The 19294-nt window shown below is 31.3% G+C and overlaps 2 protein-coding genes across 2 annotated transcripts; both read right to left on the bottom strand.

Annotated features, from left to right (window-relative positions):
- Positions 1 to 948: 948 nt before the first annotated feature.
- LOC107911673 (diacylglycerol O-acyltransferase 2) lies at positions 949 to 4572 on the bottom strand. Its single transcript, XM_016839545.2, has 9 exons — positions 4198 to 4572; positions 4009 to 4083; positions 3840 to 3925; positions 3434 to 3540; positions 3183 to 3338; positions 2939 to 3025; positions 2482 to 2579; positions 1619 to 1706; positions 949 to 1320 (listed from the first exon to the last, which is right to left on the bottom strand). Exons 1-9 carry the CDS (start codon positions 4380 to 4382, stop codon positions 1219 to 1221), a joined length of 984 nt encoding a protein of 327 aa, XP_016695034.1. The 5' UTR covers positions 4383 to 4572; the 3' UTR covers positions 949 to 1218.
- An 11972-nt stretch (positions 4573 to 16544) lies between these two features.
- On the bottom strand, positions 16545 to 19046 carry LOC107911266 (diacylglycerol O-acyltransferase 2). Its single transcript, XM_016839139.2, has 9 exons — positions 18602 to 19046; positions 18439 to 18513; positions 18271 to 18356; positions 18089 to 18195; positions 17835 to 17990; positions 17661 to 17747; positions 17477 to 17574; positions 17230 to 17317; positions 16545 to 16788 (listed from the first exon to the last, which is right to left on the bottom strand). The coding sequence occupies exons 1-9, from the start codon at positions 18769 to 18771 to the stop codon at positions 16687 to 16689; spliced, it is 969 nt and encodes a 322-aa protein (XP_016694628.2). The 5' UTR covers positions 18772 to 19046; the 3' UTR covers positions 16545 to 16686.
- Positions 19047 to 19294: the final 248 nt, after the last annotated feature.

The following is a 19294-nucleotide window of genomic DNA, read 5'->3' as shown; positions in this document are numbered from 1 at the left end:
TCCCAATAGTATCATCCAAATTTATTAAAAAATATAAACCCCAACGTGTGTTTATTTATTTAATAAATAAATCATGTAACCAATTGAGTAAGGTTTACAATCTAAAGTCTCATTATTTTATTCTTCATAAATTTCATTAATTTTAATTAAAAATTGGATTATGGATCATTCATGAGTATTCAAAAAATAATAATTTTTTTGGGTGTGAACATATTTCACTCTTAAAAGAAATATAATATTTAAATTTAAAAAAATAATCGCGAACTCTAGTATAAAATAAAATTTAAGAACACAGTGATAGAATCCCAAAAAGTAGATATGTTACGCTTTATTTGTTTAGAATTGTATTGACTTAGACAGCTCGTCATGTCTCCTTTTCAATGGCAGAATTTCGTTTGTTTTCTTTTTTAGATATTCCCCCTTAATTATCATCATTTCGATTGCTATTACACTATTCAATATCATGAGCATTTGGCTCAATAATCTACTATAAGTTTGCCAAAATATGTATTTTCATGGTCAAAATGTCGATTTTAATAAATTTAAATCTCTTATTTTTAATATGGTATAAAATTTTTAAAATAAAATAACAATTTTTTTCAGAAGAAAAAAAAGGTAAAATTCTAAATTTATTTTTTAAGGAAGAAAGTAGTATTTTCTAATAGTAAAATGTTGGCATTCATTAAAAATGGGAAATTTTGTAAGCTATAAAGAAAGTCTTGAATAACATGTAATCATAATAACCACATAATTATTTAGAAACAAAAAGTATAAAAACATAACTTAAGTTGGTTTTTTGAAGATAGCTTCTAGAATTTAAAGAATCAAAAGTTGTCTACAAATTGAGTTTATCTCCTCAATGGTTCGTGATTAGAGACTGGGTATGTACAAAATTCACCTTAGCATTTTAATTAAAATAAAATAGTTAAAAAAATAGAAGGATGAGAATTGAAATTTAATCATGATTGTATATTTTATTGACTTTTTTGACTGATGTTGCCAAATCCTTTTGACCCAATTAACAATAAAAACGGCTTCTAAAAGCTTTCTAATGACTACATGATAATTGAGTTTAAGAGTTACCTGCAGATCATAACCATACAATACAAAAAAAGGCCTATTGAGATGCATGAATATACAGCTATGTTACTTGTCTAACACATTGCACTTGAATCGCACAAATATAGGGGATTGGCAAATAAACAAAGCATGATTCGCTCAAAGGATCTTTAATGGAAGATCAGCATATCCAACCCGAGCTTTGTGTCTCTCAAAGAGATCTTCAAGTGCTTTAACAAATTGGTCATGCACCTCCTGGACCTGGGGAAATAATCATTGGTTTAACACAGGTGTGAATATATATGTAAATACAAAGCGTCACGGCATAACAAGAAGTTGGCCTGTTAATGGACAATGGTTCTGTTTTGCTTGAAAGATATGCATGTTTCATAGGATTTTAGTATTATATAGAAGGTAGCCATCAAAATGGGAATGCAACAGGCATTAGGTACTGGCATGAAGGAGGTTTGAGCCTCATTGTGTGAATGCAGGACTCTACAATAATAATAAATTCTACCTACGGAGCAATATAGCAGAAGCCACAGGCAAGTTACAATACCTCTTCAGCAGTAGGTTTAGGATTTTGCTTCAATTCAATAGGTTTACCCACCACAACATGCATTGGCCTTCGATATGGCAAATGAGTTCTGCAAACAAAGGAGGTTCTTGGTTAAGAATTTCAGACAGCTTCACACAAACACGCACATTTCCAAAGATTTTGGCAAGTATAAGGATTGCTTTTCAATCAATGAAACATAATTTTTTAACCCTCTTTTTCAGTTTTTACGTTGTCCTGAGAATATAATTATGATGCCATCAATTTCCTTCAAGCTTCACTACCATTGATATACAAAACCAAAGTAACTCATTTTTCTTAACTTCTTTTTAATGGAAATACATCGCTTATGTTATCCAACTGGACTGAAACCACCTCTTGTTCTTTTACCCTCTATCTTCCTAAAGAAAGTATTATAAACTAGTACACTTACCCAAAAGAAAATCCAATTAGATCAATACAAAGGATCTCAATTCTATTTCTTCCACTTTCTATTTACATCTTGCTAAGATTTCAATATATTAACAGTGGTAAATAAAATTTGAGTTTGTCATTGAAATCAAAGTTTTTTTTTAACTCCACAAGCAAGATTACAAAAATGCCACATGTCTCATCTCTCTTTTTCTATTATACCCTTATGGAGAATGTGGCAATCGTGTACCCTTAGATCAATACAAAGGATCTCAGTTCCCAAAAGTTTTCTAGATATCTTGAGCTACAAAAGAATCATCATCATGGATTCAAGAGTAATGAAAATATGTTATTAAGTACTTTCTGAACAGTAAAAATCTACTAAATTAATATTCAAGAAGAAGAACAAAAAGTGTTCTAATTGAGCATAAAAGAGAAATAAATTTGATGCATACCCAAAAATTCCCCAAAATATCATTGGAGTGAACTTGAGAGCTCTTGAAACTTGCAGGAATAACTTCCCACCTGGTTTCCACCAGTCGTAGACACGTGACTGGAGCACAAGTAAAAAGCAAGGAAATTTGATTAAGGTGATGTAGGACATGGAAGTTGTTAGAAAGACAACAATGTTAAAAATAAAAATTAAAAACAAAAAAAAAAACCCCAAACCTAAAAGAACAACAAATTAGAAAGTTTGGAATTCAGATGGTTCAATCAAACGTAAGAAGCTATAGGGCAGGCAATAGAGGCAAGCCTATCCTACAGCTGCTTGCTTTTAGACCAGAATGAGTATTTCAGGTAGAATGCATTAAATAAATGCAGAATTATATGTATAAACACTGAGATTTATCAATTTTGAAGCTGCACAAATATGGGCTCAGAGAAGAAAAGAGAAACAAAAGCATTACTTACCTGACCAAAGGCGAAAACTGGGACCAGTGGACACCCCATTTCAATGGCTATGCGAACAAACCCCCTTCGTGCCTTAAGGAAGGCAATCTGTGAGGCAAGAATTGTTAAGCAACCAACATAAACATACAAGAGGAACAAGAAAGAAGAAACAAAAAGAACACTTTATATGTATTGGTTGTGAAGAAAAATGGCCCTTAGAAGTAAGTTAGTTAAGGAACGTTGCTAACAAGAATAAGAATGAAACCTCAGAATCATGGTCCATGTGAAATGTCTCCTGCACTCCACCAGGCACTACAATACAACTATAACCGGCATCCAATAGGGAATAAAATTTTTTCCTTGATGCTGTTGCCACATCCAACCATGTCCATATATGCCTCAAAAATGGGGTATGGAATACCTAAGCATTCGTCCATAACATGTTAAAGCTGCAAGATATTTGGGTGATAATGAATGAAATGAGTATGTATGAGAGTTTGGAGTTAAAGGCCTTACAGCGCTGCTTGCAAGGACTTTAATTTTAGGAAGAGGCATGAAACTTGTATGTCCAGCGAGTGTAACAACTCCAATCGGCAAAACGGAATGTGGCTCATAACCAAAAACTGCAACATTAACAAGCTAAGGTCTATTAGTTTCTCAACATTTGGAACTTAAATAATTGATACTCTCTTCGTATGTTTGCTTCACAAGAAAAAAAGTAGGGAACGGAAAGGAAGCTAACAAGTAAAAGAAATGATAAAAACAAGCACTTTCTGGATTCATATAAAGGCAAATACAAGGAAGATGAGAAATTTTGTTTATACTTCATACAGGGTAACTAGATTCATATAAGCAGAGGATGAGCTACATCAATGAAGTAATGGGGAGGGACCATAATAATAAGTAAAAGAAGGAAACAAACCATAAGCACGATCAGGATTGAAGGCGTTAAAATCCTCAACATAGAGAGTGATGGGAAAGTAACTGCAAAGATGCTTACATATATACCTGCTCATTCAGATTATTATTATTATGTTCATCATCACGACTCATATCATCGACAAGCAATAGCAAGAAGAAGTAAAGGGTACCTAGACAGCTTCCGGCCAAATTTACTGTACGGGTCGATAGGAAGAACCATGAAAATCAATAGAAACCCCAGCACCCTGTGAACATTGAATCAAACAGAACACATGAATTCATGCCATTTAAATTCTTTGTTTTCCAATAAAAAGATTAAAAAAGGAAAGGAAAGGAAAAGAAAAGAAAAGAGGACCAACATGAGGAATTTGGAAAAAGGAAGGAATAGAAAGGAGAAAAGGAGCAAAAAGATGTCGAAATGCACAGATCCAATCCACATCGCAATAGCAAATATGCCGTGCAACATGTTGGACGGAAATTCATCTTTTCCTCGGAATTCCCGATACCCACTTCCAGCTCCAGCCGTCGCCGGTTCTTCAGCCATAGTTCCCAACGCTGCTTGACCCAGGACGCCAATAGCCGCCTATTTTAATGACACCCACTTTTGGAATGGGCAAACTAAAGCTTTCACTCGAATTTATATTCAGGTACTAGTCCATTCAAAGCCGCTAAGTAGACGATTTTTCAATGAACACTTCGTTTGTTTTCCTCTTCTTCTTTTTCCTACAATAGTAACAATAAAAAAATGGTAAATTAAATAACTTATTACAAAGATTCGCGAAATCACGTGTCGATGTCAATGACTACTATGCAATCAATTAAAACATGTGCAGCATTTAGTTTGGACACGCTTTTGGTAATATTTTAGGATGTAAAAAACATTTCCCAAAATTGCAAAAGTTGAAGTTTATATAAAAAAATTTCTTGGTTAAGAAACTCAACAACTAATTAAATTATATATGTTGTATAAAAGATAATTATGTTAATACTTAATTTTAGTTTTAGAGTTGATTTGATGAGAATTTATAATTAACTAATAATATTAAGAACTAACTTTCACCAAATCAATTCTAAAATTTGAATTAAATCACATCAATCACATTATTTTAACAAATTAAATGCAAAACCAAACAAATTCACAATTAATACTAAATTTATTCTATAAAAAATCCAAAATTATTAATATATTTGGCAAACACATTGCACTTGAATAGCAGAAATGCAGGGGATTGGCAAATAAACAAGCATGATTCACTCAAAGGATCTTTAATGGAAGATCAGCATATCCAACCCGAGCTTTGTGTCTCACAAAGAGATCTTCAAGTGCTTTAACAAATTGGTCATGAGCCTCCTGGACCTGTAGAAAAACTCATTCGTTTAACACATGTAATGAATACTGTTAGAGTTGTGTGACCCAAATTCTAAGAGATTGCTTGCAAGTAAAGTTAAACAAAATATATTTTCTTTCTAGAAGATTTTGTATTTATTAATGTAATATATTTAGCATTTATTAGCATAGTTTATTTGACTCACTAATTTAGCCTATAAATAGGTTCTTTTACAATCTTATAATACACACCCATTAGAGATTAGAACTCATAACACATTTAGAGAATTTTGTGTTTACGTTTTGAGAGTTCTTTGTTTTTAGGTTTTTCAGGGTTTAGTTTTTTATCTTCATCTTTTGTACTCTTCGTTCTTTTGTCATTATATTAAAATTATCTTTGCCTGTGGTTTTTTATCCTTTTTGGAGGGGTTTTTCTACGTTAAATTTGTGTGTTCAATTTCTCAAATTATTCTGCTATTTTTTGTTACTTGTTACTTAATCGGGTCGATCCTAACAAGTAGTATCAGAGCTAGGTTCAATTTTCATAGATCAGCCTGTTCAGAGATGGCAGCAACAATGTTTGAAATTGAGAAGTTCGATGGTGAGATAAATTTCAATCTGTGGCAAGTTCGGATTATGGCAATTCTAGTTCAAATCGGATTGAAAAAGGTTATTACTGGGAAAAAGCTTAAGAATCTAAATCAAATAGAATAGGAAGTGTAATGGCTTGAATTTTCAATGGTGTCGGAACGATGATTCGAGATCACTAAATCTGACAAGTGAGTAGAAAATATTATTAATTTAGTGAGTATAAGTTAAATGTGAAGTTAGGAAAATTTTTGAAATAGTGAATAGTGTACTAGGAATAAATATTAAAATAATTAGAATCGAAAATGAGGTATCAAAACCCCAAATTCATAAACTGAGCCATAAATATTTTTAGAAATATTTATATAGTGTCATTGAGTTGATATTAAAGTTTCGTTAGAAAATTCTAACGTTTGGGGTGGTCAATTAATTAAAAAGAACTAAACTGAAAATAATGCAAAATTTGTTAAAAAGTGATTAAATAGCTTAAGTGATAAAGAAGGAGGGACTTAAGGCATAAATATGCCAATATGGGATAGTTAAGACGGCATAAGAGAAGAAAAAAATTTGAAAAAGTGATGTAAGAAGGGCAAAATTGGAAATTTTGTAAAAATTAACAAATAAAAATCTTAATTAAAAGAGTTTCTAGGTAATTCTTCATATTTCTGAGCCAAGAACGCCATTTAAGAATCCCTCCAAGCTGATTTTTCATATATTTGAATCATGTAAGTTTAATTATTGGTTATTTCTTCTAATTTTTTGTGATTTTGATACTTTTATAATTAGGTCCAACTAATTATTTCATTAGTTTTTGATTTCAAGGCTGATTTTGAGAGTTACTATTGATGAGTGCTGAATTTTTATGATGAATGAACATGGAATTAAAGTTTTAATTTTATTATATGATGATTTTATTAAGTGGTTTTGATAGAAATTGATTTTAGGATCTAGTTGTGAAAAAGTTTAGAATTAGGGTTTGGTGTTGCGATTTTGAATATCAAAGGCTATATAGTAGTGTAAAATAGTTGGACAATGTCTTAATTGAGAAAAATTAGATCAATTGAGGGGTTAATTGAGAAAAGACCGAATTGTATAAACTGTGAAATTTGGGGCAAAATGGAAATCAACATTTTGCACTAAAGTAGTTTTGGACAGCAACAGTAGTCTAACTTTGAAAAATCACCAAAAATTATGGGAATTGAATTAGAGGATGAATAAAATATGAAATAAAAGCTTATTGAGTCTAGTTTCTCATATAAATATGGAATTGTAAATCATGAGATATAATAAATTTTGTGAGACAAGGTCAGAATGATTTCGGGTTTCCCTGATATGAATTTGGAAAATCATCAAAAATTGAAGAAAAACAATTATGAAATTAAATTTATATATTTAAAATCCTGAATGAGTCTATTTTCAAGAAAAATAAACAGGAACATCATTCGAATCCCGTACGAGGAGATAATTAATTTTTGGTGAAGAAGGATCGAACATGTCAGACAGCAGAACATAAGTGATTTTAAAGAATAAATTGTACTTATTGGCTAAATCAAAAATTCTAAAAATTTTATGGTAAGAAGACATGTGAGTCTAGTTTCAGGGAAAATTTACGGATCATAATTTGGAGTTTTGTAGCTCAAGATAAAAATAATTTAGTGACTACGACACGGATGGACAGCATTGAATACACATAAGTAAATAGTGAAATTATGGATAATGTTACTTATAAGCGGGTTATAAACATTAAGGATGTGAAATAGAGTGAAGGTGAAATCAATACTGATAAGTGAATGATTTTACAATGATAGATTGGGAACCCGAAGCAAGCCGAGGAAAAGAAAAAGTAGCTGATTAGTCCCTAAACTTTTACGAATTCTGCAAATCGACCCAGGTAAGTTCATATGGCTGAAATTTAATGATTAAATGTTAATTTCATGAATTATATAATGTATGATGAGATATATTTATTGTTGAAATGAGAATAAAATAAAAATGCGAAAACTGAATAAATGATCAAATTGAGCGGAACGCCGGATTTGAGTGCTTCTGATCAGTGACAAGTGATAAGTAGTAGCTTCAGCTACACTTATCTGATCAGTGACAAGTGGCAAGTGATAAGTGGTAGCTTAGCTACACTTATCTGATCAGAGACAAGTGATAAGTGATCATACGTAAGACCATAGTTATACTATGGCAAAGTGGAAGTGAGATACTCAATTTTCCGTAACCGTTCCCTAATTTTGATTAAGGATGGTAAGTGACAAATGGGCCCAAAAGAATTATAGTAAAAGGATAAGTAGTAGTGAGTTTATACCAAGGGACTCATCAGTGATTGTGGTTGACAGGTAAACTTAGTAACGGTGTATAATGTATAAGTGTATAAATGTTTGGTAAGATTTATGTTTTGTGCCTATGAACTTACTAAGTTTCTATAAGCTTACTTGAGTGTATTCAATGTCTCTTGTAGATTGACGTGAAAATATACGGAGGATCGGATCAACACTGAGGATCACACTATCTAGATTTTCTCTGGTAGCTTTTGTAAATTTCCTTTTTGATTTATATGGCATGTATATAGTTTGATGATAATATAAATACTAAAACTTGTTTAATGAATATGAATTAAAGTAAAGTGTGATGAATATGCTAAATAATATAATTATAATTGAAGTATGATTTGGTATCAAATTGATTGAAATAGATTGGTTGGTTTGGATTGGTTTCGGTTTTAACAATTCCAGGGAAGGTTAAATATTTATAAAGGGATTATATTGAGTTTTTATAAAAAAAATTTGAGACTTTGCAAAAAATTAATTAGGTAAACTTCGGTAATGCCTCGTACCCTATTCCGGCAATGAATACGGGTAGGGGGTATTACAGGAAAAACTTGATGAAAAAGCCTTATCTGCAATCCAGTTGTGCCGCACGAATACGGTATTGCAGGAGATATTGATGGAGAAGACTTCATCTGTCTTGTGGAAAAGGTTAGAAACTCTTTATGCGACTAAGTCTCTGGCTAATCGTTTAGTGTTGAAACAACGTCTATTTACGTTACGTATGAATGAAGGTGAGCTTCTTAGAGATCACATCAATCAATTCATTAATCTTTTAAATGATTTAAAGAATGTTGAGGTTCATAATGACGATGAAGATCAAGCTATGCTATTATTGTGCTCTTTACCCCTTCATATAAGTCTTTCAGAGAGACCTTGATTTATGGCAGAGACAAACTCCTGTTCGAAGATGTGAATGGTCATTTGTTGAGTAGAGACAAATTCGACAATTAGATTGGTTTGGATAGCAAGGCAGATAGGTAAGCTTTCATTTTGGTAGCATTAAAGAAACAAGACAAAAGGTGTCGCGATTGTAAAAATTTAGGTCACATCAAAGTAGATTGTTATAAATTGCAAAATAAAAGAACTGCTGAAAGTAACGAGGAAGATGTAACTGGTGCTAATTTGATCGATGAAAGCGGTGATGATTTCTTGTTAGTGTCAACGATTAATAACTCCAAGCTCACATCCGAGTGGATCCTCGATTCAGGATGTTATTTCCACATATGTCCCAATAGAGAATGGTTTTCCACATACAGTTCGGTTGAAGGTGGAGTTGTGCGCATGGAAAACGATTTATCTAGTAAGGTAATTGGTATTGGTACTGTTAAAATTAGGGTACACGATGAGACGATTAGGACACTCTCAGATGTCAGGTATGTACCTGATTTACAAAAGAATCTCATCTCCTTGAGTATTTTAGACTTGAAAGGATGCAGAATCAACATCGAGTCGAGCGACATTAAAATATCTCGTGGAGCTCTCGTTTTGTTAAAAGGTAAAAGAAACGTCAGTTTTTATATTTTGGAAGGTTCTATAGTGACCGGTGAAATCAGACGTCCCTCGTCTGTTACTGAGTTGAAGTCAACTCATTTGGAGCGTAGGCAACTTGGTCATAGGAGGAAAAAAGGTATGACCGTTTCGTTAAAGAGATGATCTCTTTTATATGCAGGTTTTGAAAAGTTAGGGCACTGTGTTCATGAAAATCAGACCCGGGTTAGTTTTGATTTGGCAGTGCACAAGTCAAAGGCTAGAAGTCTTCCAGCTTCTAAGCACAGATTCAACTCAGTGAATTCCCTGCATAGTTCAAGATAAGGCCATGGCGGGCTTTGGAAAATATGGCTTTGTAAGAATTCGTGTCAAGGTGGAGATTGTTAGAGTTGTGTGACCCAAATTCTAAGAGATTGCTCGTGTCAAGGTGGAGATTGTTAGAGTTGTGTGACCCAAATTCTAAGAGATTTTTTGCAAGTCAAGTTAAACAAAATATATTTTCTTTCTAGAAGATTTAGCATTTGTTAGTGTAATATATTTAGCATTTATTAGCATAGTTTATTTGACTTACTAATTTAGCCTATAAATAGGTTCTTTTACAACCTTAGAGTACACACCCATTAGAGATTAGAACTCAAAACGCATTTAGAGAATTTTGTGTTTATGTTTTGAGGGTTATTTGTTTTTGGGTTTTTTGGGGTTTAGTTTTTTATCTTCATCTTTTGTACTCTTCGTTCTTTTGCCATTATGGTAAAATTATGTTTACCCGTGGTTTTTTATCCTCTTTGGAGGGGTTTTTCTACGTTAAATTTGTGTGTTCAATTTCTCAATTTATTCCGCTATTTTTTGTTACTTGTTGCTTAATCGGGTCGATCCTAACAAATACATATACACGAAGTGTTGCGACATAACAACAAGTAGGACTGTTAATGGAAACTGGTTCCGTTTTGCTTGAAAGATATACACAAGTTTCATAGGATGTTAGTATAATATAGAAAGTAGCCATCAAAATGTTTCATTGCATGTTTTTGACATGGTGAATGCAAAAGGCATTAGGTACTTGTGTCTCGGCCAATGATAAAAACTCGTGATGAAAGCGTAAAGAGTGTCTCATGGAGGTCAATTAATTAAATGTGGTTCATTTGATTCACTTGAACTGACCCAATTCATGGAACATTTGGAGAAATCTATCTATTCAAAACCTTAGTGGCCCAGTAAAGCACTTAAGAAAAATTAATAATGTTAGAAGCTTTGTAATCTGATAAGATTTGATTTTGTAATCTTAGAGGATTGAGTCAATCCTTAAGAATCTCAATTATAGATATGCTTTATTGTCGATGTAAAGCAAACTGTATAGTTGGATTTTGGGAGCTCAATTATAAATAAAGGTCTCCTCCCTCATTTGCAATTATTCAATTGTAACCATTTGTAGTAATTAAATACTATTGAGAGCATTTACTCAAACACTTGGCGTGTTGTTTTTTGGTGTCTTTTTTACTATTTCATTTTGAATTGCTTTAATTTTATTTTCGATGCCTTGGAAAATTTCTAAAAAGAATTCTCAGTTCTCCACTTAAACGAATTTGAAATAAAAAAATTGCCTAAAGCCAAATAGATTACAAGACAAATATTCTAACTGCATGTCATTTGCACAAATAAAAAGGTTTCGGTCTTATTGTAACAAAATGTAGAACTCTACGATAATAATGAATTCTACCTACGGGGCAGTATAGCAAAACCAGAGGTGGGTTATGATATCTCTTCACCAATAGATTTAGGATTTTGATTCAACTCAATAGGTTTACCCACAACATGCATTGGCTTTTGATACGACAAATCAGTTCTGCAAACAAAAGAGGTTATTGGTTAAGAATTTCAGACAAACACATGCTACATTCCCAAAGATTTTGTCTTGTATAAGAATTTCTTTATTAATCAATGAAGACAGACAACTTTTATTAGTTTCTTTTTCAACCCTCTTTTTGAGTTTTTACATAATCAATGATGTCATTAGTTTTCTTCAAGCTTTACTACCATCGATATACAAAACCATGTTGAAACATTTTAAAATTTAAAACATCTGTAGTGTTTTAATAGTTGCAAAAGAAAAGTTATAATTAATCAATCCGAATATCATGTCAAACACTAGAATATTACATTCGTTGTCGAAATAACTTCAAAGAAATTCAGTTTAGATACTTTTCCTAATCAAGTTAATAAAACAATTTACAATTAATTTTTAATTTCACCACCATATAATTCTCAAACAAATTATAAGATTACACAACTATTAAAGTTTTACAAATCATTTCAACTACTCTTATTTATTGGCAAATCTATCACTTATATTAATTTGTTAACACCACACTCTTTTACTATTTTTTTTCCTCATCCTCTTCTTCATTTCACATCCTTTATGTACGCTTATTTATATGAAAACTTATGGCTTTTAGTATTGTATGCCTATATGTAACATTAATTTCAATTTTACTAATTACATAATTTTAGCAAAGTTGTCCACTTGAGTAATAGTCACTAAATTATTTTTATCTTGATCTAAAGTATTCCAAATTAAGATCCGTTTGTTCTGTTTGAAACTAGATTCAATGAGTTTTATACTATAATAATTTTAGGATTTTTACATAAGTCAATTAATACAATAAATTCTTTAAATTTTCCTCTATTCTGGTGCTAAACACCTCTAACTCTTCTTCACTAAAAATTAATTATCTTTTAGTACAATACTCATATTATGTTTTCGTTTGTTTTTCTTAAAAATAGACTCACTAAGATTTTATTTATATAAATTTCATAGTCTAAACATTTTTGTACAATTTATAGTGATTTTTCAAAGTTAAAACAGAGGAACACAAAATCATTCTGACATTGTCTCACAAATATGATTATACATCATAATCTATAATTCCATTGCTTGCACCGTTTCTTCCATGCAAAACTAGATTCATTAACATTTAATTTCATATTTGATTCAACCTATAAATAAATTTCTACAATTGTTGGTGAATTTTCAAAATTGAACCATTGTTTTTGTCCAAGAACTGTTTTAGTGATAATATCTATTTTTTTATTCTTTGCATTAGCTTTCATTTAATCATACATAATCATTATAATTTTGATTATTATTCAATTTAGTCATTTATATTTATATATTAATGTCATATTCATTTCTTCACCTTGAAGCTTCTCATGATACAAATCATATTTTTTTTCTCTTTCACTTGAAATTTGATGTTCCTATACGTCATACTTCATCAATTACTTTCTACCTCTACTATTTCAATTAAAATTCACATATCATGCATTTCAATTATAACATTTTTAACACAACTCATAAAAATACAAGTAAAGTTAATATGAAAACTTACCTCTTTTGACAATAATGTCTTCTCTTATGCTTTTCTTCCATTTCTTTCTCAACTTCATCACTATCCTTCTCTTCTCTTATAATTTTCTTCACTTGCATTTACTAATTTCTTGCTTCTAAATTATGGAACATACTCTTTAGGATCTCTATTTCATATTTCTTCTTTGTTGCCTGTGAAAATTTCTAAGAAATTTGAGGGAAATAGTAGAATTTCATGATAAAGGACTAAATTGTAAAGAAATTAAAATTTCTCTCTTCTTCCATTCTTCCTCACGTTGGAAAGCTGAAGAGTTTCTTCATCTTTCCTCCCTTTCATATCAATATTTTTATAATTAAATTATTAATAAACATCTAATTAAATTATATTAATATTTTATTTTATTAATTAAAAAATCACAAAATATCACCAACATAATCATTACATTCTAGAATTATCTCTCTTGTTAATTGGCCATTTCAACCTTGAATCATCACTAAATTTGGTAAAATTACGATTTAGTTCTCATATTTCTTTCAGTTATTCAATTTAGTCCTTATTAATCTATTTTCTTTATTTTCTAAACTCTTCCACCCTTAAAATATTTATATTATTGGTCCTTCAACTTTTTCATGTTTATACTTTTAACCCCTCACATGTTAAATATTTACACTTAGACCACATAACTTTTTGTATTTTTATGATTTAGTCCCTAGCTCAAATTAATATTTCACAACATACTTCCTATTTCATTTTTCTCTAACATCCATTATTATTTACTTTCTTTATATCTTATTTCACAAAAAATCTATCTCATATTATTTTCGACCAAGGAGTTTTGGAGATGTTACACAAAAGTTATCACTTGGTTATTAACAAAAAATTGTCACTATTTATAGTGATGAGCTATGTCTCTTAAATTTAAAAGTTATGTCACTTGATTATTAATAAATTGTCATGATTATTACATTATCTACTTGAATAATTATGTTTATTACTAAATATAAGACTATCCATTTGGGTAGTTATGTCCCTATAAAAAAACACGAGACCTCCTATAAATAGGAGTGTAATTTCATTTGTATGATGCACCTAAAAAAAGAATTACTACAAAAATTCTTTACAGATGATATCCTTATTATACTTCGCTCAGTGCTCGATGGACTGTTTCTGTCAGTGCAAAACATAGACAACCATTGGGATTCATTGTATCCTCGAGGTTCATTTGTCAATAACTCTTTTGCACACCATAATATAGGTGAGATGAATAGAATCTAAAGTGACATTGATACACACATTGGAACTTTTGTTAATTTTTCATAAAATCATTTTATTGCCACACACCAATAATTTTATCGTCTCCCCTTTCTTTTACTGTCTATCTTCCTTAAGAAAGGATAATTTAGTAGGCTTACCCAAAAGAAAATCCTAATAGATTAAAATAAATGATATCACTTCTATTTCTTCCACTTTCTATTTACATCTTGCAAAGATTTCAATATATATTAATAGTGGTAAATAAAATATGTGTTTTCATTTAACTTTTTGTAATTTTTTTTATTTTTATTCTACAAGCAAAATTAAAACATCGTAACATGTATCATCTCTTTGTGAAGATGAAACTCTAATAATGATTTATTAGTTAACTTACGATAAAATTTATCCGATAAAAACATTGCATTTTCATGAGAAATATCATAAGTTGTTCCCAAAAGTTTTCTAGATATATATCTTGAACCACAAAAGAAGCATCATCATGGGTTCAAGAGCAATGAAAACATGTTATTAAGGACCTTTTGAACTGTAAAAATTTACTAAATTAGTATTCAAGAAGAAGAACAAAAAGTGTTCCAATTGCGCATAAAAGAGAGATAATTTTGATGCATACCCCAAAATTCCCCAAAATAACTTTGGAGTGAACTTGAATGCACCCTACAGCTGCTTGCTTTTAGACTAGAATGAGTATTTCGGCTAGAATGCATTAAATACATGCAGAATTATGTATAAATGCTGAGATTTATCAGTTTTTGGGCTCAGAGAACAAAAGAGGAAAAAAAAGCATTACTTACCTGACCAAAGGCGAAAACTGGGACCAGTGGACACCCCATTTCAATGGCCATGCGAACAAATCCCCTTCGTGCGCAGAGTTGTTAACTTATTGTTCATTAAGAAAAAAACAAACAAACAAAAGGATTAATGGTATAGAAGACCCTCGAACTTTAAAAAAAAATTAATTAAGTTATTCCGAACTTTTTGTACCTAATTGAGTTCTTAAACTAATAAAATTAGCTAAATAGATCCTTTAACCAACATTGACCATTAGTATTTAACAACCGTGTTGACATGGCCATTAACAGATGTCATATCAACACCATTTGCTAACATGATAGTGCCACATTATCAACAACCGATAATGTGGTAGTGTCACATCATCACCAAATACTGATGTGATAGTGTATTTTTAAAATAAGTGATTGTCCATGATCATTTGACTCTGGACATTCATTGTCTTAATTCATTCAAGTATGGAAAACATAAACAAATTAATTTTTAATAATTTTTATATTATTTTTTATATAATTTTAGAATTAATCTAAATAAATGGGGGATGATGTAGCACTGCAAGTTGGTAAATGGTGTTGACATGACACCTATTAATGACCACGTCATTGTTGCCATTAAATACTAATGGACAATGCTAGTCAAAGGTCCTATTTGGTCAGTTTTATTAGTTCAGAATTGAATTTGGTGTAAAATATTCAAAGGGATTTAATTGATTTTTTTAAAAAAATTTGAAGATCTTTTATATCATTAAGCCAAAACAAAAATATCATTGTAATAAGATAACTTATTTAAAATATATAAAATTTATTTTATAATTAATTAATTAAATTAACTCAAACGCATACTTAAATAATAATCTAAAATAGATACAAATAGTTTGAGTTTATTTCCGTGCTTGTAATCATTATATCTGCTAAAATATATAATCAAAACAAAACAAATGAAAATTAAATTATTATTCTGAATTAATTTCTTTTAAAACAATTGTAAAATATAATTTATTTTCCCCGTAACTTTTTAATAAGAATATGAATTTAAAAGTAATTAGAGTACATTTGATATTTTCATTTACATGTATTTATTTAATTTAATTTTTTATTTTAATTTTGTATGTTATTATCATTAGTTCTAAATCGTACATTTATTATTTATAGAATGTTACTTTGAAACGCACATGTATATAATTTTCATATTTATACTAGTGTGATAAAATTACCGAGAATTAAATTTATCTTATCTACTTACATTTTACATTTATTTCAACATTAGTTTTTAAAATTGGAATAATTGTATAAATTTTCAATAATTATTCAGAAACAATAACTAATTGTAGAAGTTAACCCACCAAAATTAAGTATTTTCAGAATTTGATAAGTTTTTGAGTCTTAATATTACCTCAAACGAGATCCAATGAAGGTGTTAAAAATTTGTTTGGGATCAGTGTAATTAATGAGAAGCAATAAGAGAAAAAGCATCAATGGCTTACAAACGACCATGCCAAGAAAAAAAAAAAGCCTACTGAGCCCATTAACATTCACTGGTTAATGCAAGTAACCTTAACTATGTTTTATTCAGTATCTCCAAGCCAGTTGTTTGGGTACTTTTTCTAGAACATTGCAGCTGAGTATGATAATATAGGAGATTGACAAATAGAATAAGACCCAAATCCGAACTAAGTTGAAATCAAAGAATCTTTAATGGAAGATCAGCATATCCGACCCGAGCTTTGTGTCTTTCAAAGAGATCTTGAAGTGCTTTAACATATTGGTCATGTGTTTCCAGGACCTGGAAAGAAAAAAGATTGCTTTAACACAAAGTATTGCCGTATATTTTAGTTTTACAGCGGAATCCTTGTTGTTTGGCATCATTACTCACTGAGCAACATCCATACACACAGTAGGAGGATTTCTCGCATTATGCCTGTTGAGGAATTCAGCTTTTTGGGGAGAAGTCTTTGAAATGTTATCTATTAGATAAAAGGTCGAGCCCCCAATAATCAAAGTATTGTCTTTGAGACGTCTCCCTTCTGTGAAATGTACTTAGCTCTTGATGGAGGTGAAAGATAAAACCCCGACATAAGAACAATATTTTCAATTGTTGAGGGCTCAATTAGTTATCTAATGGATGGCACTTTGAAAATTTTTATGAAAAGAGGTGAACCTCAATCATGTCAATTCCGGACAGTAAGTTATAGCGGTGGGACATTATAACAAAAAGTACGAATACCTCTTCCACAGTAGGTTGGGGATTTTTCTTCAAGTAAATAGGTTTACCCACCACCACATGCATTGAATGTTGATAGGGTAAAGGAGATCTGCAACAAAAAGACATTGATGGTTATGCATCTCGAACAGATTTACATACACACTTGATAATGAAAACCCTCTATCTTACATAACAATGAATCGTATTGGATTGCAAAGTTATCTATATATTAAACAAAGTGGTGAATTAAATTAAATTCAAAGCATACCCAAAAATTCCCCAAAACAATAAGGGAATGAACTTGATAGCTCTGGAAAATTGCAGATAGAACTTCCCACTTGGCTTCCACCACTTGTAGACATGTGACTGAAGTTGTTACAAAGATTGCAATAAAAAAGTTAAATGGAGATCGAAGAACATATATACATAGAAAAAAGCAGACACGGACTTACCTGACCAAAGCAGAAAACTGGAACCAGTGGACACCCCTTTTCCATGGCAATCCGAACAAATCCTTTTCGTGCCTTAAGGAATGCAACCTGTAAGCCAATTCATGAACTGTTGATTTGCCAACATAACTAGACAAAGAAGATAAAGAAGAAGAAAGCATAATATGGGAATGAAACCTCAGAACCATGCTCCATGAAGAATGTCTCTTGCAGTCCACCAGGCACTATAATACAACTATAACCAGCTTCCAATAGTGAAGAAAACATTGTTTTTGTTGCAGGTGAGACACCTAACCATGTCCATATATGCCTCAAAAACGGAGTGTTGAATACCTAATCAGTCATCATATACATGTTAAAGCTGAACGAAATTCAAGTCTCGGTGTGTGCAATGGCATTTGATACTTATACGAGTGTTGTAGTCGTCTTACGGCGCTGCTTGCAAGGACTTTCATTTTGGGAAGAGGCATGAAACCTGCAAGGTCAGCCAGCGTGGCAACCCCAATTGGCAAAACCGAATGTGGTTCATAACCAAAAACTGCAACACATCCATTAGTTTCTCAGCATTTGGTGCTTTACTTTTCAGAATTGATATAAAGTAGGAAAGAGATACCGTAAGCACGATCAGGATGGAAGACGTGAATGTCCTCAACGTATAGAGTAATGGGAAAATAGCTGCAAAGATGCTTACATATATACCTGTTTCATTCATATTATTATTATTTACCAACAATATTGCCAATAGCATATAACAAGAGATAGCAGTTCAGTGATGGTATACCTGGCCAACCTACGGCCAATTTTACTGTGAGGATCGATAGGAAGAAACGTGAAAAAGGAAAGCAATCCCAACACCCTGGGAAGATTGAAAGAAATAAATGAATTTTCTCTTCTTCTTTTTTCAATGAATTAAAAGGTTTGAGGAGAGAAGAAAGAGGACAAACATAATGAGTTTGGGAAAAGGGAGGAATAGAAAGGAGAAAAGGAGCAAGAAGAAGTTGAAATGAATAGCTCCAAGCCACATAGCAATAGCTAAGACACCGTGCACCGTGTTAGAACGAAATTCGGTTCTTCCATTGAATTCCCGATAACCAGTTCCAGGTCTTTCCGCCATCGTACAACGCTACCACTCAACCCACTGATTTTAAGCACACCCAACTCTGGGATTCGGTTAAAACTATAGTACATCAGAAATCACACACTTCTAACTTCAATTTGCTTCCATTATCCAATACCCTGTCATTTTTTCAGCTGTTTTCAATTCCAAAAAATTAAAATAATGAGAGATATAATTTTCTACGCTGCTCGTCAAGCAGTTTCTTGCGGTGCCCGCCCTCGCTACTCCCATATTTTTGTAATTATTTGAATCGGCAATTCCGCATAGCCGTTGAAAATTTTGATAGGTTTTAAACAAGATGAAACATATATATATAATTTTCTAGTTTTTTTTTTCTTTTGTAATTTCTTCAATTGTGCTTGCCCTTTTACTAGTACTCAGCGATTCGGTCAAAAATTAGATTATGGTAGACTTATTTTGCGTGTAATATTTTTAATGAAAAAACAATAACTATGCAATGTAAAGTGTTGACTGGTGCCATTTTACTGAAATTATTTGTTTATGGTTTGATATAAATTAA

Source organism: Gossypium hirsutum, chromosome D11, assembly GCF_007990345.1.
Source record: "Gossypium hirsutum isolate 1008001.06 chromosome D11, Gossypium_hirsutum_v2.1, whole genome shotgun sequence".
Lineage (NCBI taxonomy): Eukaryota > Viridiplantae > Streptophyta > Magnoliopsida > Malvales > Malvaceae > Gossypium > Gossypium hirsutum.
The sequence above is the reverse complement of the archived record's forward strand: the minus strand, read 5'-3'. Positions and strand labels throughout refer to the sequence as shown.

Excerpts from the sequence above, each read along its gene's own strand:
- LOC107911266 (XM_016839139.2), bottom strand. The coding sequence starts at position 18,771 with ATGGCGGAAAGACCTGGAACTGGTTATCGGGAATTCAATGGAAGAACC. Across the intron at positions 17,748-17,834 it reads TCATGGAGCATGGTTCTGAG|GTTGCATTCCTTAAGGCACG; the intron begins GTTTCATTCCCA and ends ATTGGCTTACAG. Across the intron at positions 17,575-17,660 it reads CAGTTTTCTGCTTTGGTCAG|TCACATGTCTACAAGTGGTG; the intron begins GTAAGTCCGTGT and ends TAACAACTTCAG.
- LOC107911673 (XM_016839545.2), bottom strand. The coding sequence starts at position 4,382 with ATGGCTGAAGAACCGGCGACGGCTGGAGCTGGAAGTGGGTATCGGGAA. Across the intron at positions 3,026-3,182 it reads ACATGGACCATGATTCTGAG|ATTGCCTTCCTTAAGGCACG; the intron begins GTTTCATTCTTA and ends CTTGCCTCACAG. Across the intron at positions 1,321-1,618 it reads CTAAACCTACTGCTGAAGAG|GTCCAGGAGGTGCATGACCA; the intron begins GTATTGTAACTT and ends TTATTTCCCCAG.